The sequence below is a fragment of the Pongo abelii genome, chromosome 1, assembly GCF_028885655.2.
Source record: "Pongo abelii isolate AG06213 chromosome 1, NHGRI_mPonAbe1-v2.0_pri, whole genome shotgun sequence".
Classification (NCBI taxonomy): domain Eukaryota; kingdom Metazoa; phylum Chordata; class Mammalia; order Primates; family Hominidae; genus Pongo; species Pongo abelii.
In genome coordinates, this window is record NC_071985.2 from 67194463 (window position 1) to 67216462 (window position 22000).

The 22000-nt window shown below is 46.2% G+C and overlaps 1 protein-coding gene across 13 annotated transcripts in view; it reads left to right on the forward strand.

Moving 5' to 3' along the window:
* The window catches only part of RGS8 (regulator of G protein signaling 8), a 66777-nt gene extending 48090 nt beyond the window's left edge, over window positions 1-18687 (forward strand). For 7 of the 13 annotated variants that reach the window (XM_054524475.1, XM_054524463.1, XM_054524483.1 and 4 more), the window contains 2 exons: window positions 12057-12223; window positions 13439-17036. In XM_054524475.1, the coding sequence (XP_054380450.1) occupies window positions 12057-12223; window positions 13439-13621 (350 nt within the window). In that variant the 3' untranslated portion in view covers window positions 13622-17036. Of the gene's footprint in view, window positions 1-12056; window positions 12224-13438 lie in introns of all 13 variants that reach the window. The other 6 variants (XR_008511150.2, XR_008511152.2, XR_008511131.2 and 3 more) reach the window with 6 other exon arrangements.
* The last annotated feature ends 3313 nt before the right edge of the window (window positions 18688-22000 follow it).

The window sequence follows — 22000 nt, forward strand, 5'->3', positions numbered from 1 at the left end:
TCCTGAATCTGAATGTTGGCCTGCCTTGCTAGATTGGGGAAGTTCTCCTGGATAATATCCTGCAGAGTGTTTTCCAACTTGTTTCCATTCTCCCCGTCACTTTCAGGTACACCAATCAGACGTAGATTTGGTCTTTTCACATAGTCCCACATTTCTTGGAGGCTTTGCTCATTTCTTTTTATTCTTTTTTCTCTAAACTTCCCTTCTCGCTTCATTTCATTCATTTCATCTTCCAGGGCTGATACCCTTTCTTCCATTTGATCGCATCAGCTCCTGAGGCTTCTGCATTCTTCACGTAATTCTCGAGCCTTGGTTTTCAGCTCCATCAGCTCCTTTAAGCACTTCTCTGTATTGGTTATTCTAGTTATACATTCTTCTAAATTTTTTTCAAAGTTTTCAACTTCTTTGCCTTTGGTTTGAATATCCTCCCGTAGCTTGGAGTAATTTGATCGTCTGAAGCCTTCTTCTCTCAGCTCGTCAAAGTCATTCTCCGTCCAGCTTTGTTCCGTTGCTGGTGAGGAACTGCGTTCCTTTGGAGGAGGAGAGGTACTCTGCTTTTTAGAGTTTCCAGTTTTTCTGCTCTGTTTTTTCCCCATCTTTGTGGTTTTATCTACTTTTGGTCTTTGATGATGGTGATGTACAGATGGGTTTTTGGTGTGGATGTCCTTTCTGTTAGTTTTCCTTCTAACAGACAGGACCCTCAGCTGAAGGTCTGTTGGAGTACCTGGCCGGCCATGTGAGGTATCATTCTGCCCCTGCTGGGGGGTGCCTCCCAGTTAGGCTGCTCGGGGGTCAGGGGTCAGGGACCCACTTGAGGAGGCAGTCAGCCTGTTCTCAGATCTCCAGTTGCGTGCTGGGAGAACCACTGCTCTCCTCAAAGCTGTCAGACAGGGACATTTAAGTCTGCAGAGGTTACTGCTGTCTTTTTGTTTGTCTGTGCCCTGCCCCCAGAGGTGGAGCCTACAGAGGCAGGCAGGCCTCCTTGAGCTGTGGTGGGCTCCACCCAGTTCAAGCTTCCCGGCTGCTTTGTTTACCTAAGGGAGCCTGGGCAATGGCGGGCGCCCCTCCCCCAGCCTCGCTGCCGACTTGCTGTTTGATCTCAGACTGCTGTGCTAGCAATCAGCGAGACTCCGTTGGCGTAGGACCCTCTGAGCCAGATGCGGGCTATACTCTCCTGGGGCACCGTTTCCTAAGCCCGTCGGAAAAGCACAGTATTCGGGTGGGAGTGGCCCGATTTTCCAGGTGCCGTCTGTCACCCCTGGAAAGGGAACTCTCTGACCCCTTGTGCTTCCGGAGTGAGGCAATGCCTCGCCCTGCTTCGGCTGGCGCACGGTGCACTCACCCACTGACCTGCGCCCACTGTCTGGCACTCCCTAGTGAGATGAACACGGTACCTCAGATGGAAATGCAGAAATCACCCGTCTTCTGCGTCGCTCGTGCTGGGAGCTGTAGACCGGAGCTGTTCCTATTCAGCCATCTTGGCTCCTCCCCCCACCAGTTATTTTTAAAATTTTTTAGAGACAGGGTCTTGCTCTGTTGCCCAGGCTAGAGTGCAGTAGCATGATCATAGCTCACTGCAGCCCTGAACTCCTGGGCTCAAGAGATCCTCCTGCCTTGGCCTCCTGAATATTTGGAATTACAGGTGCAAACCACTGTGGCCACCTCCAGTTATTTGTTTAAAAACAATTTATTTCACAGATTTCACAAAAGAAAAGCTGTGATCCTGATGCTATTCTCATCATGAATTTCAAAGCAGTGATTTGTTTCTGGATCAAAGAAGTTTTGGCATCACTATTAGTGTATGTATCCTGGATTTTAGAAATGTAATTTCCATTCTTCTCCTCTATCTGGTCTTGGAACCCATTCACCAGCTTATTTTCTCCAGTTGTTCGGGGATACAAGAGGACTCTGGTTTTTAGGACAGCATTTTCATAAATAGAGAGCTTAAAATAAATTGTTTTTGTTGTTGTGCTCTTGTATTTTTCCAAGCCTGGGAACTGAGCTAGGCTCAAGCCCACTCTGATGCCAGCTACATCAGGGCTCCTGGGCCTTGAACTGTCACCTAAGCTCCACTCCCTGCTGTACCAGCTGCACTGCTCATTCATAGTGACCCAGTTTCCTTTCTTATGTAAGCATCCTCCATCAAATAAGTAGAGGGAGAAAGCCAGCCGCAGGCAGCATGCACAGCCGCGGTGTGTTCTTGGAGATTCTGTGGATGCTCAGGTAGATGCCAATATTCTGCTCACTGTTCCAAGAATTCTGGACACAAGCCTTTCCCTTCCTGTCACTAGATGTGTACCAATCTCAAAAAATTATAATTTTCTTAGCACCCTTGACTTCTTGAAGGGTTATACAAAGAAAACCAAAGTGAAATAAAAATGAAATGACAAAACGGCAGGTCCTTCTGTCATTTCTCTTCCCATTTTCCCAAACTGTTCACCACCTCCTTGCCTTTCAGTTACTCAGGATTGTTTTGTATTGGGTATGTTATGTTCTGTATGATGACTCCTTAAGCCACTGAAGTACAGGAATAATAGTCACTAACCTGGATTGAGCAATCACTGTCTATGTGTCAGGCCTGCATGTTGTTTACATGTATGAACTTACCACATCCCATAACCCTATGGAGCAGATGCTGTTAGGACCTGCATCTTACAAGTGAGGGAACTGAGGCACAGAGGGGTTAAGTCTCTTGCCCAAGCTCACACTTAGCTGGTGTGGGTTAGAGCCAGGACAGAATCCCAGGCAGAACAGCTTCAGGGGTCAGAGAGTAGTCACTCTTTCCAACTGCCTGAGATCTGTCGGGGAAACTGGGGCGGGGGGACTTCAGTTGCCTGGGCTTGGGGAGGGAGCAGGGTCTGGGGTACATGGGGCCCCAGCAGAGAAAACACAGCTAATGCAAAGCATGTCACCCTGAGAGATGCTGGGAGACACGAATGAGCCTTTCAGAATTAAACCAGCATTCTGTATTTGGAACCAACTACAGTTCATGGACAAGCAGGAGGGTCCTGGTGGAGGGAAAGGGGAAAGATAGAGGAAGAGGACAAAAAGGAAAGAGAACAGGAGAACAGGAGAGGGGCAGGGAAAGATGCTGAGGAGTCAGGGAAAGGAGCAGATGAAAAGCTTGCTGGGAGGAGGTGGGAGGTGGATGGAAGGGGAGAAACAGTGTGGAGCTGGCTCTATTCCACGCAGTAGGCTAGGATTTTACGCAGTTGTGTTTGGATTTGTTTGTTTGGTCACGTGAGCAGGAAAGGTGGGCCAGGTGGGTGGGTAGGGGAGCAAGTGGTCTGTCCACAGAAGCCCGCTGCTGCCATCTGCTCCAGGCAAGAGGAGGGGCTCCTGCAGCAGTGCCCTCTACCACCTTCTCCCTTCCATTGTTCAGACTAAAGTATCTCTTTGTTCAGTGCAGGCTCTGGGAATATAAAAAGGGTTGGGGGAGATTGGGGCTGAGAGGGATAGGCATACAAAGTGGGTGAGCAGAGGGTGAGGGTTGAGGGCAGGTGCAGTCTGCACAAGGCTTTGTGATCTGTGTCTGTTGGGGTGTCTTTGCCACAATCTGTTCTCTGTTGCATCTCAGGTCCAGACCCTCCCAGGAAGGGCCCATGAGGGAGGGCCATTCTCCCCTCCTTTCCCATCTCTCAAGCACTTCGCTTGAAATTCCAGGCAACTTTCAAGTTTCTTTTGGTTTTCCTCTCACTCTTTCTGAGCCTGCCCTGGAAATGCAGGCCACCACATTTTGGGCTGAGGCTGCCTGAGAGAACATGGCTTCTTTACAAGGCCACTCAGCTGTTCTTCGTTACAGCGTCCCCTGGCCATGGTTGGGAAAGATGCCTTTCTGCTCACACTTCGGCTCTTTTGATATGAAAAAGCCACCCCACCGGGCCATCAGTTTTGTGGGAGAGAAGAGACTTTAGGCAGGTTCCAAGTTATTGGTGGCACCTAATGGCCTCAGTTCTTACCACAGAGAAGGCGACAGCAGGTGTCCTTTTGGTGGAGAATCTCCAGGTCTGTGAGCCAAATGGTACACTTGCTGGGCTGTGGTATGCGTGTGGTGTGTTTGCCTGATTTGGGCTCACAGTCCATCTCTCCTTTGGAGGCCTGCCAGCCATCACCAGAGGAGAGAGGAGGGTGGCTCCAAAGTCACGCAGACGTGTGTGCAAAGTCACTTCTCACCTTTTACTGGCCAAGTGACTACAAACTAACTCTCCATGTCTCACTTTCCTTATTTATAAAACATACTTTGCTAAGAGCTAACACTTACTGACTGCTTGTAATGAACTACTAGGCACTTTTACGTGGCTTGCCTCATTTAATCCTTATAACAGCTCAATTCAGTAAGTCCTGACATTATTCATTATTCCCATTTTAGAGATGAGAACGCTTGGGCTTGGAGATGTTAAGGCACTTTTCCAAGGTCATGCCAGGCTGTGTGACTCCAGAGCCTCTGTCTGCTTAGGAGCGTTGATGTAAGGATTGAGTTAATGTATATAAACTGGGCAGCACAGAACTCAGTGATGACATTGACATTGACATTGATGAGGAGAGGGATGGAATTGTGGAGCTGTGAAAATCAATCAGCTAAGAGCTGTATCTGATACAGGCTAATTTAAGTTGCCATGAGGACACGGAACAGAGTGCTAACTCTACCTGGGAAAGCTCATCATATCCAACCCCCTTAGTTTACAGATGAGGATGCTGGGGCCTAGTGAGGTTGAGTGTGTTGTCCAAAGTCACACAGTTAATGACGGGGCTGATTTTGGTCAGAACTGGTGCTCCCAGCTGAGACTCGTGGAGCTTCTGCCTCAGCAGGTTGCCAGGTAATGAGAGCTGGCTATGAGTTCACTACACATCTCCAACTCCAAATCTCCATCCCTGCTGAGTCAGCCTTAACTGCTTATGGTGTAACTTGGTTGAACTCTTCTGCCCATGAGCACCCTGTTTCTATGTTGACATATGCTCAGATACCCCTCCGCCTTCCTCAGTGACTTTTCTCATTTTCTGTTCACCCCACCTGGAAATGTCACCATCTATGGTGTCACTTGTGGCCTCCTTGTCTTGCTCTACAGTGGGGGTCCTCTCCCTCCACTTCAGTGGTCACTGGCATAGGCATCCCTCAGGCTACTGTCACATAGAGCTAGAGGCTAGTCCTTCTACATGCATGAGAATGCTGGCTTTGCAGTTTAGCATCCTTGCCACTTATGGACTGTGACCTTGGGGAAGTTATTTGGCTTCTCTAAGCTTTGTTTTTTTCTCCTAAAAAGTGGTGAAAATATCAGGACCTAAGCTATAAATGTGCCATGAGAAGCCAGTACCATAAGATTCATAAACCACTAGGTGTGGTGCTGGGCCCAAAGTAAGTGTGCTATCAATGCTTGCTGATGTTACTTTAAAATTCTTTCTCTGGCTTCAACTTTTTTTTTTTTTTAACTTCCTGCTTATCTTTCTCCTCTTCCTCTATGTCCCAATTGCCACTTGCTAAATCCTTGCTATTTTCCAGGTTCAAGGATCATCTGCCAGCTTGGAACTGATGGGTCCTCTCTTTGAATAATAGATGCACCATCAAATTAAAAGTTCTTGCTCCCTTTTTGGTGCATTGTAACTCCTCCAGAAATCTAAGTTTAAGCCTTTACAATTGTTTGACTTTTTTTTTTTTTATCACATTCTTATTTACTTTTCCAAGGTCGCTGTTCCAAACCCTTCCCTCTCTTAGAGTTCCCCACTATAGCCCACTGTGCATTTGTAATTATTCAATTGATTATTTTAAATTATCACTTAATGTTGGTTACACTAGACTAGCCTCTAAATTCTATGAGGTGGTGACTTTATCTCCTGTGTTTGTGCCGTAGCCCCAAAACCTAGCATGTGGGTGCAGCCCACATTCACAGTGACCTTATCCCAAATTAATAACAAAGATTAAGGCTGTCCCACTTGACATATCTCAAATATGTCACTTTTCTGGCTGTTTTTCTCTATCTTCCTCTACCTCTCTCTTTTTTTCTTTGCCTTTGTCCTTAAGGAAAAGAAGTTCTTTCACTTTTTCTTGGTCCCTCTACTCTAAAATTTGCCTTCACCAAATACTATTCTTTTGCTTCTTTTAATCTCCCATTTTCAGTGCCCTTTCCCTTCTGTCTGCACACACATCTGGAGAGACCTTGCTTTGGAGTCATATGGACCTGGCTGGGAATCTTGGCCCTGCTCTTGCTGGTTGTGTAATTGGGCCATGTATTCCACTTCTCTAAGCTTTAGTTTCTTCCTGTGGAAAGTGGAGTGATATTATCTATGGATCAGCATTGTGAAAATAAATTGAGCTAATGTTTTGTAAAGTCCTGAGCAAAAAGCATGGTGTATAGTAAATAAGTAAAATTCTCTGCCCCACATCCTAAATAAATAAGTAAAAACAACACCCTACCTTTCCTAGGCCCTGCCATCTTCTCCAGCTAACATCAGACAGACTTTCAAGTTCCTGCCCGAAATGAGAAACTTCCCTGCATTCACACATAGCTCCTCTTTTTGCTCCTCATCATATTTCTACCTTCCTGGGTGCAACATTTTGTCGGTTAGATTGTTTTCTTGAACTTCAGCTCCTGCTGCTCAACTGGTCTTTTCTGATCAGATCAACATTTACACATACCCAAGTCTATCTCTTTTATTTTTATATTTTTATTTTTGAGACAGAGTCTCACTCTGTTGCCCAGGCTGGAGTGCAGTGGTGCGATCTTGGCTCACTGCGACCTCCACCTCCCAGGTTCAAGAAACTCTCCTGCCTCAGCCTCCTGAGTAGCTGGGATTACAGGCGCATGCCACTGCACCTGGCTAATTTTTGTATTTTTAGTAGAGATGGGGTTTCGCCATGTTGGTCAGGCTGGTCTCAAACTCCTGACCTCATAATCTGCTCTCCTCGGCCTCCCAAAGTCCTGGGATTATAGGTGTGAGCAACTGCACCCGGCCCTACCCAAGTCTATCTTAAAAAAAAAAAAAATCTCTTTCCTGACTTCATGTTTCCTTCCAGCTATGCTGTCTTATTTCTCTACTTTTTTCTCTACCAAATTTGTTGCAAGCATCATCTGAATGACTGTTTCCACTTCCTTCAGTCTCATTCACCACCGTACATACCATGGGACACCTAGAGCCCCCTCACACCATGAAAACTCTTCCTGCCAACGCTTGCTGAATCTAGTGACTGCTTCTCAGACTGTATCTAGCTTGACCTCTGGGCAGCACTAGACACAGTGACCACTTCCTTCTTGAAATGTTCTCTTCCTGGCCTTTTGTAGTGCTGCAAAATTCTTCTGTCTCTCTGGCTGTTTCACAGGCCTCTTGGTGTATGCTAGCCTATAAGCAGGCCTAGTCATTTTCAGCTGTATTATTATTAAATGCTAGTCTTAATGAACTATTTCCAATTACTCAAGTAAACTTTCTTAATTCTAGGCCTTCATTCCTGTGGTTCCCTCTTGCTGAAATTCTCTTCTCCTTCCTCTCCTTCCTTCCCTTGCTTAGCTCCCCTGTCCTCTACCTCCCATGTCAGCTTAGAAGCCTCTTCCTCCCACAGCTCTTCCCTTCCCTCCTCAGGGCTGGCAAAGGCACCCCTCCTGGGTCCTTCATGACCCCTCTGCTTTCTCTATCATGTAACTTATCATACTACATCATAATCATCATCATTATGTTTTCTTGGCTCAAACTTCCCCTTGATGGCAAGTTCTGTGAAGTCACGATTATATCTGCTTTTAGCACATAACATAGCCTGAGTCACATAACAAGTGAATGAATGAATGAAGATGACATTATTGCTATGTTGGATTGAAGATGAGTGTACCTTATATGAAGTTTTCAATGCTATATATTGTTAGCCGTGTGAAATGGGGCAAGTCACTTTTCTTAGCATTGGTTTCCTCATCTGTAAGATGAGAAGTAAAGCAAGACTCCTGGGAGCACTTTGCAGAAGTTATCTCTACTCATCCGCACAAAGACCCAACACAGCTGAAACCTGGATTTAAGGAGGTGATGCCTGTACCTCATCTAGCACAGGGACAGACAGTTTCCTTAGCAAGGCTATCTTTACCAGTACCATGAAGGAAGGCAAAAAGATAATATTCTTTCCTTGTTCATAACTGCATTCACCTTGCTCATAAGCACCTGTTTCTGTTTGGTTAAAAATTAAAATCTGACACAAACAACCTTAAACTCTCCCATTAGAAGAATGTAGTCTCTTCTGGTTTAAAACCAACAACAGGCTCTTCTGAGTTGCTTTTCCAAGTCACTTTCCAGTTACTCTTTTAGATAAATTCACAGTCTTTTAGGGCCCCCTCATTCTCCTCCTCATTCACTGAATACAGTGGAAAGTGTGGTAAGATGGAGGCAGAGAGGGAACCTCTGGCCTATGGCCCCTTGGGTCCTCCCTGTGTCCATTGATAGTGAAATCGTGGACTGGTCACTGCTCAGAGTCCCTCCTTGCTAAACCAGCCCTTCACTTAGTTCTCAAGGGCACTGGGTCTCCTTCAAGGAGGAAACCTCCTCCAAGAGCACTGAGGCTTCCACAGCTCCAGCTGTTTTTCCCTCCAACCTCTGCCTGTAGCCTCTGCCTCAGGGGCCCCTCCTACAAGCAGTGGGTATCTCCTGGCAGGCAGGCTGGCTCTCTAATCCGAGTTCCCTCTAGAGCCTGTGGACACTTCTGGATCTTCTCCATGGACAGGACAGAGTGAGGGAGGGGTGACAGAGTTTCCTTGAGAGATTTTATGGGCAAGGATTTTATGATTTTGTTTTCTGACTTACTATGGTTCAACTTATGATTTTTCGACTTTAGGGTGGTGTGAAAGTGATATATATATTCAGTGGAAACCATACTTCAAATTTTGCATTTGGATCTTTTCCCAGGCTAGCAATATGTGATGTGATACTCTCTTGCAATGCTGGGCCAAATAATCTAACACAATGTCTGTTTTATAATAAAGTGCTGAATAGCTCACGTAATTTACTAAATACTGTACCAAAAGTGTTCTGAGCACATTTAGGGTAGGCTCGGCTGAGCTGTGATGTTCAGTAGGTTAGGTTTATTAAGTGCATTTTTGACTCTTGGTATTTTCAATCTACGATGAGTTTTTCAGGACATACCCCCATCATAAGTTGAGAAGCATCTGTACTTTGTTACACTAGTAGTTGTTTTAAAAGACATTGCTGAATTGAATGAATGATTCTCAGTCCATCTCTGCCTAAACATTGCCGTGTCATTGTTTCATTTTGATTTTCAGTTTATCTCAGGTTTCTATTCCCTTCCTCCAGAGTTTTGAATCCAATGTAGGAATGGGAGCAGGAGGTACCCTGAGCAGACCTCTCATTTGAGTCTAAAGTACGTTACTCTCCTCTTCTTTTTTGATACAGGAACAATTTTATTTTCCACCTGCCTGACAGGAAGTAACCTTACATTATATTCTACTTTCTCTATGCTTTGTGATTTAGAGTTAAGGTGATCATGTGTCCTGGATTTTGCCTGTGGTGGTCATGGTTTATAATTATTGTCTGCATGTAATTAACAGTAATGCAGCTTTCACTCTCAAAATGACCTGACTTGGATAAGTCTCAACCTCTAGGGTTTGGGTGATCCTCCCACCTCAACTTCCCGAATAGCTGGGCACACGCCACCACAGCTGGCTACTTTTTGTATTTTTTGTAGAGATAGGGTTTTGCCGTGTTTCCCAGGCTGGTCTCGAACTCCTGGGCTCAAGCAGTCCGTTCACCTCAGTCTCCCAAATGTTGAGACTACAGGTATGAGCAACTGTGCCTGGCCATTCCTACTTTTTAAAATGACTTTAAGCTCAAGCTTCCAAACTTAAATCTCCTTGTGACTTAAAGCTTAGTGTTGGGAGTCACCTGGAAACCTTTCTCTTAAGTTCCTGGCTCTTGCAAGTAAAGGTGTGGCTTTTTTGATACTGTTCTAGTATAGACATTAAAATATGTATTTTGAAAGACAAAGATATACAATGACTTTTTTATTCAGAGAAATGAAAACATTTCAAGAAAGTAAAAGTAAGCGTTGAATATATCAACAGCATGGCACCAGCAGTCCATCAAATGACCCTGGCCATTGCACGATCCTGGTGGATAGTGGTGGATGTCAGATGCCCAGGTCATCCTGTCACCTAGAATTAAGAGTTGTTGGCCGGGCGTGGTGGCTCACGCCTGTAATCCCAGCACTTTGGGAAGCCGAGGCGGGCGGATCACAAGGTCAAGAGATCAAGACAATTCTGGCCAACATGGTGAAACCCCATCTCTACTAAAAGTACAAAAATTAGCTGGGTGTAGTGGCACACGCATGTAATCCCAGCTATTCGGGAGGCTGAGGCAGGAGAATCGCTTGAACCCGAGAGGCAGAGGTTGCAGTGAGTTGGAACTGTGCCACTGCAATCCAGCCTGGCGACAGAGCAAGACTCCATTTCAAAAAAAAAAAAAAAAAAAAGAGTTGTTAACATTTTGTTCTTCTGGGGAATTTTAGAAAAGAAATAAAAGATTATTGCCAGGGTCTTTTATAACCAGTAGAACACTTCTTTATTCTAGGTTGTATGTGCCCTTCCCCTGAGGACAGTTTTTAGAAAACTATAGCTGTTATTTGATTAGAGAGGACTGTGTTGAGGTTGAAATAACTTATGAAAAATATTTTTAAATAAAAACATTAACTGGATGCATAAGCTATCAATAAATGTGATTTCCCTTTCTAACTCGACATGGTGATCCTACTCATCTTGTGTTGGTTGGAAGCACTGCTTGACAATATGTATGATATTGATTAATAAAAATGAAAAGGCATATTAATTTGTTAAATCACTTGGCAGAAAAATTATGATCAATCTTAATTAAAACATAATTTGATAGGCAATATCTTTTAAAATAAAGGACACATGGAATAAAAGGTCAAAATACAGCACCTCAAAGGTTTTTTTTAAAAGAGGCTTGCAACCCCGTCCAGGTAACAGAATGAAACTTCTGACTGCATTTCAGTAGGTAGTTTACTTTCAGATTTTTTTTGGTAGTAGCAAAGGATGAGACATTCACACTTCCCTCTAGTTCATCTTGTAACAAATTGTGTGTTTCCTCAGGGTGGTTGACTTGGATTAGGTTAGAGAACAAATAATTTGCTCAAATTATTAAATAGCAACATAGCTCACCAGTAGACCCAGGGGGTAGAGACAACTGTGCCCCAAATATATTACTACAGTTTCCTAAATGTGGCTTTGTAATATCACTATGACTCTATTTTTTTTTTTTTTTAATGAGACGTACTTTTGCTCTTGTCGCCCAGTCTGGAGTGTAGTGGCGTGATCTCGGCTCACTGCAACCTCTGACCCCCAGGTTCAAGCGATTCTCCCACCTCAGCCTCCCAAGTAGCTGGAATTACAAGCATGCACCAACACGCCCAGCTAATTTTTTGTATTTAGTAGAGATGATGTTTTGCCATGTTGGCCAGGCTGGTCTCGAACTCCTGACCTCAGATGATCCACCTGCCTCTGCCTCCCAAAGTGCTGGGATTACAGGCATGAGACACTGTGTCTGGCCCTATGACTCTTGAATACGAAGCATGGCTTGCCTCTGAGGACACTTGTGTGTCTAAGAGAATGGGGTCTTTTTTTTTTTTTTTGAGACAGAGTTTTGCTCTGTCGCCCAGGCTGGAGTGCAATGGCATGATCTCAGCTCACTGCAACCTCTACCTCCCAGGTTCAAGCGATTCTCCTGCCTCCCTGCCAAGTAGCTGGGATTATAGACATGTGCCACCATGCCCAGCTAATTTTTTTTGTATTTTTAGTAGAGATTGGATTTCTCAATTTTGACCAGGCTGGTCTCAAACTCCTGACCTCAGGTGATCCACCCACCTCGGCCTCCCAAAGTGCTGAGATTACAGGCATGAGCCACTGCACCCAGATGAGAATGGGGTCTTCAAGAGGGTGTGGAGGAGCAGTGATCTTCGACAATTAGGGGCACCCTCACACTATTACTTCCTTTCTTTCTTCTACAGTTCTTAAACTTAAGCTGCTTCCTATCTCTCTCTTTTCTTCCTCCCACATCCACAGATGGGGTGGCTGCATTCCGTGCCTTCTTGAAGACGGAGTTCAGTGAGGAGAACCTGGAGTTCTGGTTGGCCTGTGAAGAGTTCAAGAAGACCAGGTCAACTGCAAAACTGGTCTCTAAGGCCCATAGGATCTTTGAGGAGTTTGTGGATGTGCAGGCTCCACGGGAGGTGTGTTGGCAGCGGCAACCATCCTGTCTATCCATGGCTCCTAGCTTGCATTTCTCTCCTCAGAGAGGATCTGAGCCAGGCTTGATGAGGACTTTCTTATACTAAACTGAGCCTCATCACTCTGGTGGCCCTTGATGAAAAAAGGATCATTTTTAAGAAACAGAAATCCAGGGCTTCCATCAAAGGAGCTCCATTAGGAGTGTTTTAGTTGTCTGTCAAACATGTGCTAGCAGGAACTGTGTTGCTACAGAGATTTTGCAAGAATAAATGCTACCGAGTCTATGTTCATTTTCCTGATGGAAGGCAGCATAGCTTAATGAAATGTGGATCTGCTTTGAAATCTTGTTTCAATTTTAGCTCCACCACTTACTAGCTATGAGATCTTGGTCAAGTTACTAAACCTCTCTGGGTCTCAATTTCCCCAATGTAAAAGCATACGTACCTTTCAGAGCATGAGAGATAAAGCACCTGTTCAGTATTTGCCACTGCTCATTAATGAGTAATTACAATTATTTATATTATTTAATTATACTTATTTATAATAATAGGATGAATTTTTATTATATTGCTGTTGTGAGTTATAATACAGAATTTTACTTGGGAGGGGAGGGTTTAAATGAAGAAAAATGTTTGCTACAAGTTTAGGTGCATTGCATTTTTAGATTCCTTCAATTATGCTTTGACTTGGGATGCGAGAAGTCTTTATCAGTTGGCTAGGATGCTACAGGCCCTTTATAATGCTGGTTGGAACAGAGATGTACATTCTAACCAGGGCCTCCCTCCACAGGGCATTTGTTTCCTTCGTAGACAAGAAAGGACAGGAGAGAAAGCTTACTTCAGGGGACTTGCATTAACAACTGGCTTGGATCTATCCCTTTGCCTGCCATGGTGAAGGTCCCTGGATTAGGGATTCAAGTTATTTGGGATTTTGCCTTGGCTCTGTTACTAACTTTCCATACTACTTTAAACAAGCTTTTTAGTTTCTTCTTTCCAGTATTATTGTCTATAAATTGGGACTGAGAGTATCTGGTCTTCAGACCCCACAGGATTCTTGCTGTGATCAAAAGGGATGACCTCCATGGAAGCAATTTGAAAAGCAGAAATCACCTTAAACATGTGGATGCTGTCATTAATAATTATTGCATAGTTAGGGCTAGCTGCCAGAAACCTTGGCCCTTGAGGGCCTGTGACCTTGCTCTCTGTTTGTATCTCTAGGTAAACATTGACTTCCAGACCCGAGAAGCCACGAGGAAGAACCTGCAGGAGCCGTCCCTGACTTGCTTTGACCAAGCCCAAGGAAAAGTACACAGCCTCATGGAGAAAGACTCTTACCCCAGGTTCCTGAGGTCCAAAATGTACTTAGATCTGCTGTCCCAAAGCCAGAGGAGGCTCAGTTAGACCTCAGAAGGGGACTCCTGGAAATCACTGGCTTTCCCCTCCCCTTGCTGCCAAGATCATATTCTAATGTGAAATGTCATAGGTGTTCAAAAGCGGTGGCATTGGGGGTGGGAGGCTGGGGGTGAGGAGGGAATGAAGGGCCATTCCAAAGTATGACCCAGCTGCCGGAGCTTGGACTCTATTCCATTTACCCACGTTTGTGTTTTGGTTAGTGGTAGCGCCTTGCCGCTGTCACCCTTTTCTGGGTCAGCAACTTGCCCTTCATATAATGCCTTGGGTCACCTCCGCTGAGAGGGCAGATTTGCTGTGCTAGGCTAATCTGTAAATAATGCAAATGCAATTCCCACCACCTCCACACCCTCCTCAGTTAGGATTCCTGACTCTCCACTTGTTGTAAATCCCTGGGAGGAATAGCCAAAAGACTTGGGCTCAACTCTGTGATTTGTAGTGGCCAGCTCTGCTCACTGAGACCTCACAGCTTAGGAGAGAGGTTTCTGCGGAATTCCAGGTTTCTAGTTCTGTCATTGACAGGTGACTTCTCGGAGAAGGAGTGAAATCCATGGAGTTGTTTGTTTCTTCCATTTCCATTGGACCAGTGTGAAAAACTGTGATTACTTCCCATCTTGGCCTAGGAAATTCACAAGACTACCCTAACCTTACATTTCCAGAAAGAGTCTTGGGAGATGTCCTTCATGACTTCTGAAGTGGAACTGCCATTAAGAAAGATACAGCTTGCAAATCTTCCTCAATTCTACGAAGAACTTTTCCAGAAGTCAAGAGATGAGGGCAAGTAGCACCAGTAGACTTCTATTCAAAGGGGTACCATGTAACCTGTCTGTTTCTCAGTGTCTTCTCTGCCCTCACCTCTCTGCAGCATCATACATCACTGATCTCTTAGGATGACAGCTTGGCAAAGGGAGGTGAATTCCTATAGCATGGAGTGCTCCCATGGTGCCTAATACTTTCCCTGTATCTCCACCTCCCCCCTTCCATGCCGGTCATGTAATTATGATGGGGGAGAATGGGAATTTAGGCTGAAACTCTTTCCAGCATACTTCCTGGGAAAATGCTTTCTTAGAAAGATCTCTCTCTTGGATACCATGAAGCAGCTTCTTTCTTGATCTTTGACCTTTTGGAATTGAGCATGAAATAGGAGGTGTGGCTAAGAAGATCACTGTGAACATCTAGACGTGGAGAACCTTCCTAAAATGCTTTCATGGTACCCTGCAGCTGCTCTTGGAAATGTATCAGGCAATTCTTCCTTGGAGGATGAGTGAGCAGCCTGGAACCTACTCTAGCCACCCAGGAAAAAGCTGACTTTGGCACAAGACTAGTACCAAGGAGATGAACCTTTAGCAGAGAGACCAGAAAGTGAAAGAGGGGCATGTAAGAGGCTGGCTTCCAGGTGGAGAGGATAACAGAGTGGAGTTACTATTGGAATAATTCACGACCAATGGATTTGGATTCATTGCAGATCTACAAAACGTTCAGCTTGACTAAGTGGAACAGCACATGATTAGGCATAAGCTCTGGAGTGCAGACGATTGAGACCTGGGCTGAACCATTCTCCTTTTAAGGGGTGAGGGGCCTTTTAAGGTTATGCTGGTGATGTTCTAGTGCTTGTGTTCCTCTCTGGTAACTTTGAGAATCTCTTCCTTTTTTAGCTATAGCTAGACCAGGCCAAGAAGGCCCTTGAGTCCCACTAGTGCTAGGGCCACTGCACTGCTACAGCACATTGTTATCTGTGAGTGAGGGTGGGTGTGACTATGTGAATCTCAAGGGGAAAGAAGAACACATGTCTCCTAGCCCTCACACTGAAAAGACCTGTGGAATTTTGTGTTGGAGAACTCCAAAGCCTCAAATGGGTATTCCTAGTTAGATCAGGTAGTATCTTCCCAACCACGGTTAAAAAAACAAATCATTCTTTCTTAGATAAAGCTGCCAGAATTAATTTAATGATTAAATTCTCTAACAGGGTATTTTAAACATTGTTTACATATGAAATGTGCATCTGCTGCCAACTCTACTGTCGAATATGAGGTGCATATAAATTGGAACTGCACAGAGTTATAGAAATGTGAAACATTCTAAAAGGGGCTTTTTCTCCACTTCCACTATCCCAAGGAGAAAAGCCTGAACAAGAGCGTCGTGCGATGGCCTCATAGAGAGGCCTAGAGTTCTTGCCAACTATTGAGGAAACGAAGGCTGCAGATGGTGGTGTCATGGTGCCCTGGTGACTTCCTCCCACAATGGGGAGGTGTGAAAGACCAAGCTTGGGGATCCTGAATTTTGCAGCTAAGTAAGGGTATGTGGGCGTGTGTCCATGTGTAGAGGAACATGATAGCTAAATTTATGGTACTCCTGTGGAGCGTCTCTGTGTGTTTGTGTGTGTGTGACAATTGTGAGCATTAGACTAGTACACGGCAGACATGATCTTCCCATGGGGTGGAGCTTTCCTCATACTTTGTATGCCCTGCTTCCCACAAGAGGCGCAGAGCTCTCCACTCTGATGCCTACTTTTAGGCACTCTGGTCGTGCCAACCCAGATTTTGGTCTGTGATAAAACAAAGAGAAATGTTTACAACATCTAGAGCAATATCCAAGCATACCTCATCCCTGGGCTTCCATGTTTCCCAGTCCTTCCCTCTCTCCCATTGCCTCTTCCGCAAGCCCATGTCCTTGGGTATCACTTCCATTTATTTCCTGTCTTCCTTTGCTCCTCAAGCCAGGCCTGTGCTGTGGACTTGCCTTCTGGACTTGAGGCTTACTCAGTCCTGGGCCTGTGCAGGCTCCAGGCAAGCCAGGGCAGGGCAAGTCCAGGCAAGTCCAGGCAGAGCTGTGACTTTTAGAATTGCTCTCCATCCCTGAGTGACCTTGCCCCACTGGAGGGCTAACTTGTTTGGGGGCTGGTGTGAGATTTGTCATTGCCCTTGGCAAACTAAATGGAATACTGTCAGTATCAACCATTCATGGCCTTGGGCACCTCTGGGGTGAGGAAGAATCCTCTGAGGCAGTCCTTCTCATTAAACTTGAGCATGCACAGGAATCACCTGGAAAGGCTGTGACAAGTGCTAATTCCCAGGTGCACACCCAGAGATGCTGATCTGATAGACCTGAGATGGGGCCCAGAAATCTATATTTTTAATAAGTTCCTAGGTGGCTAGTGGCCTGTGGACTTGGAAAAAAGATGGTCTTAGACAGAGGCTCACGACCTTGGCTGCTCCTTAGAATCACCTAAGGAGTTTTTAAAACCTAGATGTCCAGGTCCCACCCCAGAACAGCCAAATCAGAAGCTTTTGGTAGAGACCCAGGCATCAGTCATTTTTGAAGCTCCACAAGTGATTCCAATGAGCAGCTGAACTTAGGAAGCATTGGTCTAAGGAGTGAGGAGGAACACAGCGGGGGGCTGGGGGAGGGGGGAGACACAGCTGTGTGGGCCAAGGGGGCTGGCGTTATCTCCACATGCAAGCACATAGATACCGGGGAACCTGGCCAGCCCTGCAGCCTGACTCGGGATGGCTGCCTCTGTGCCCTCTGGGTCTGACTTGCTCTTTTGAGATAAAGGTGTTTTGGCCCAAGCTGTGTGCATTGCTGGGCAGCGGCCATGCCAAAGGTGGTAGCTGAAGGGACCCTTGATTGAAAGACACTCTGCCATGCTTTCTGAGTCCTGTCTCCTCCAAGCTTGTCTCCTAGGCTGTTTCCCCTGTCTGTTTTCCTGCGCCCTTGTGTTTGGCCATTTTTGCATTAGGCTGTGTCTCTGTACCCAAGGCCACGTGACAAGGTAGTTGGAACCCCCACTCAAGTGGTGAGTGAAGAGTGTCGTGGTAATAATAATAGTAGTAACACAACTTCCAAATTTTTCAGTGGAGAGTGTCACGTCCTGGGGATATCAAGATCTGTGAGGCCTTTCCAAGCCCTCACTGTTCCCTCTTTGGTCCCAGGTTGGGTGGGCAGCTGGGAAGGTCCTAGTTGATTTTAATCTCCGGTGCTCTCCCCAGAACTGCTGCTCTGAATAAACCAAAGCTGTGAAAGAGCGTTCTGCGCAGGCTGTAGGCCCAGCCTCTGGCTGCAGGCCCTGGGCACTTGAGCTGAGCAGCTCAGCTGGCTCTGCTGTGAGGGAAAGCTGTGAACTTAACTGTGCTGAGAGCTGGGTGAGGGTAGAATGGGGAAGACTGAAGAACAAGGAGCAGGTGGGAGAGACCAGCCGCTAACGTGGTGTCTACTTCTCCGTGGATCAGAAGAGAAGGGATGAGTAGCAAATGCAGAGGCAGGGTGGTCTCCCAGCAACAAGAGTGTCCAGAGTTCTCCTGACCCTGTCTGCGCCCACTTCCACGCAAGGCAGATGCATCACAGTTTTCCATCCCAGGCCACCCTTCACTCTGCCAAGTGTCAGGCCTCTTTAAATCTGCATCCCTCTGGGTTAGAAGCAAGAGAGGTGGCAAAGTCTCCCTGGCACTGAGAGCCTGTCCCAGCATGCCACTCGGCATGAGATGGTGGAGGAAGAAGCCAAGAGCAGAGACGCCTTCCTGTCCCTGTGGCCTCTCAGGACTCCACAAGATGCTGTGGACCAAGATGAGAGATTTCAGGATGGGGCCACTGGCCTTCCTAGGTTGGGCTCTGGGTCCTTTCAATAAACTGTTCCTTTCCTGATTCTTACTCCCTTTTGGTCCTTCCACTCCCTTCCCTCTTCCAGGTATGGAAAAGGTGGCTGGGCTCGGTGTGTGCTCCAACCCCGGTAGCATTAGCTGAGTCACGCGGCGAGCACACAACAGATTTGTAGCAGCTCATCTGCCATATCAACTGCTTGGCTGATGGAGTCCTCATTAAGTTGTTTCATTACCGTGTAAAGTGGAATCATGTCATTCACCTTTACTATAAACAAGGCTGTGAGAACATAATAAACAGAACCTGAACAAGCTGCTGTCTGCTCTCTGCCCACATTTCTGCCCAGCTGACTCTTTATGAGGAAACTGTCCACATCACACATGGACTCGCTGGAGGGAGGGCACGTGGCACCACCTGGCAGTGGCTGGCACAGGGCTGGCCATCAGGAGAAGTAGGGGTATGGGTGGAAATGGATGGGCCTGGCTTGGGGATGAGCGTGGGGTGGAGAGTGACTATGGGTTATGAAAGTGGCTTTGAAACTGTAAAGTGCTGGCCCAATTTGAGGTGGTGTTTTTATTACTACCGCCTACTGCTTGAAAATGCAGAGAGAAAAAAAGGGTGGGGATGGTTTGTGTATTTGTTCAGCTGGAGCAATCTGGAAATGCAGTGGGTTGATCCTGCTTAGGGCTGTACCTCACTTTATACAATCAGTGTGTCCTCGAAAATTGTGTATTAGTCATCAGATCTTTAAGTGCCTCTGGTGATCAGGTCCTGTGGAGGGGACAGAAGGAGAATAAGGCACTGTATCTGCTTACAAAAGCTCATTCTTAAAGTGGGATGATAAGACAGAGATATGCAAAATCTTAACCATCCGAATAATTGAAAATGCTCTGGAAAAATCTGTCTTTAAAGGAAAGCTGATATTTCTTCAAAGGTGAATCCTTTGGGTTAAAAGAAAAGTCCTTTTGTAAAGCAAATGGTCACCCTCAATTCCAATTTTGTAGATTGGGCAAGGAGTAGTGGCAGGTTGGGCTGCTGCAGACAGGGGTCCACCACTGGGAAGGGGGTGTGGCTGGTTTCTGTCTTTCTGGCTTTGCTCTTGTACTCCTTCTACCCCTATTCCCACATGGGGCTCCTGACCCCTCCAGGAGAGAGTGGAAGGGGAAAGATAAGAGATCAGGGATGAGGGGTGTGGGTGGGGGGTCAGGCCTGATGTAGATGCCATCTGAAATAGGCTGTGGGCTCTCCAGCCTTGGAGGACTCTGTGGAGGGGAAAGGGGAGTCCTTCCTGGTTCAATGGAGACCCTGTGTCTTGGGAATCTGCTCCCTGCAAGTCTCCCGGTGAGGGTGAATCATTCCCTCTGGCGGGTGGACTGGTCCTTCCTGATAGTGCCCCAGCTTCTCTCTGCTGCAGTCCGCTTGCCCACTTGGACAGGTCCTAGGTTGAACTCATGCTAGTCTTCTCTCCAGAGGCCCACAGTGGGCCCATTGGCACCATTTGGATCTTATTTTTCCCTAGAATTAGAAGAAAGCAGCTGTTCTTCTTGCTCTGTAGCCAGAGCCACCAGCCAGCCTGCTGCTAACATTTTTTATTTTCCAGGCTGGAATAGACACCTGTCTCCTGGGTCCTCAAGCACCAGGGGGCACATGTCAGGCTCCAAGGACCCACAGAACCCACACTCCCTTGGAGTGAGGTGAGATGTCCTTCCAGGGGGCTGGGGCTCACAGCACACAAATAGTTCTCTCCAAAAACTTTCACAAGTTCTCTCCAGCCCCTGATCTTTTGCTGAGGGATGGGTTCTCAGTGCCACTCACTGGTTCTCCACTCCCTCCCTGGAGTGTTGGCTTGGTCTGGAACCCGCTTTGGTATCTGAGATCACTCTCTTAGGCCTTGACAGAGGCTCTTAAACATGTAAGACACTTAGCACTATGCCTGGCATCTCACTAACATGCAGCACATGTAGAGAAACACAAGCCAAGTCCCTTCTGGTCCTAGGATCTACAAACAAAGCCATGGAGAGAGAGACAGAAGAGGTCACTGAGATAACTTCCTCTGGAGGATGTGCTTCTTAGTTGGGGCCTGTCTTAATCTGTCTGGACTGCTGTAACAAAGTGCCATAGACTGGTGGTTTATAAACAACAGATATTGTTCCTCACAGTTCTGGAGCCTGGAAGTCCGAGATCAGAGTGCCAGCACGGTCGGGCTCTGGGGAGGGCTCTCTTCCAGGTTGTGGACTGTCAACTTCTTGTTATATCCCCACATGGTGGAAGGAACGCTACCTAGCTCTCTGGTTTCTTATAAAAGTCACTAATCCCATTCACAAGGGCTCCACCCTCATGGCCTAATCACCTCCCACAGGCTCCACTTTTAAATACCATCCCATTGAGCTCATGGTTTCAGTATAAAAGTGTTGGGGTCTGGGCACAAATATTCAGTCCATTTTAGAGTCTGTCCTGGTCCCCTATCCAGAAAGGGGAGTAAAGCTGAAGAGAAAGGGTGGGGACATGCTATGCGTGCTGCCTCCCATGTTCATGCCTCATTCCACAGCAGCGAGGGACATCCCAGTCCACACCCTGGGTCACTGGCTGGATGCTTAGCCGTGGAAACAGAAAAGTCACAAGCCTGAGAGGCTTTGATTAGGGTTACGTGAGCACGCTGTTCCTGATAGTTTGGGCTGTGATGCCAGATTAGGTTTCTATCTCAGCTTTAACTCTTACAAGTTGTGTGATCCTAGGGAATTTACTTCCCTGTGCCTCAGTTTTCCCATCTGTAAAACTAAAATAATAACAGAGTCAACTGCTTGGGGTCATTATGAACATTAAGCTAGGAAGAAAGTGGCACCTAGTAGGCACACAGTGTGTGCTAAGTGGTATCATTCTCTCATATTGGAATCACTAGGGAGTCAAGCCAGCACCTTATTCGTAGCTCACTTGCTTCTCAGATAAATGCAAAAGAAAAACACTCAAAGCAAAAGATATTACAGAATCAACATCACATCCCTTCCCTACTAAACTCTAAAATCCCTGAAGGTAGAGAGAGATTGTAATTCCAGACCCAGACTCCCTGGGTCTCATTTGTTTACTGCCCTAGTTCCTAAATATTTATTGGAAGAACATTACATCTACAAATGTTTTTTGAGCACCTCTTTCTTTTCTTTTCGTTTTCTTTTTCTTTCTTTTTTTTTTTTTGAGATGGAGTCTTGCTCTGTCACCCAGGCTGGAGTGCAGTGGCACCATCTTGGCTCACTGCAAGCTCCGCCTCCCAGGTTCACGCCATTCTCCTGCCTCAGCCTCCCAAGTAGCTGGGACTACAGGTGCCCGCCACCATGCCCGGCTATTTTTTGTATTTTTAGTAGAGACGGGGTTTCACCATGTTAGCCAGGATGGTGTCGATCTCCTGACCTCGTGATCCACCTGCCTCAGCCTCCCAAAGAGCTGGGATTACAGGCATGATCCACCGCGCCCAGCTGAGCACCTCTTATAGATTAGTCACTTGGGTAGACTGGGCATGGAGGCAAGAAATCTAAAACCTGGATCCTCATAGAACTTACTTGATTCTTAGAAAGACTTAATGCTTTATAAGCCTTGGCACTTACCAAGTGAGTGGTATAGAAAATAAATGGCTGCATAATGAGAAGCTGCTATGCTAATAGGAAACACTTAGGGGCCAGGTACTTTACCAGCAATTTAGATGGTTCATCTAGTTGGGTCCCTGCAACAGTTTATTATTACTATTATTATTATTTTAGAGATGGGTCTCATCTGTCACCTAGG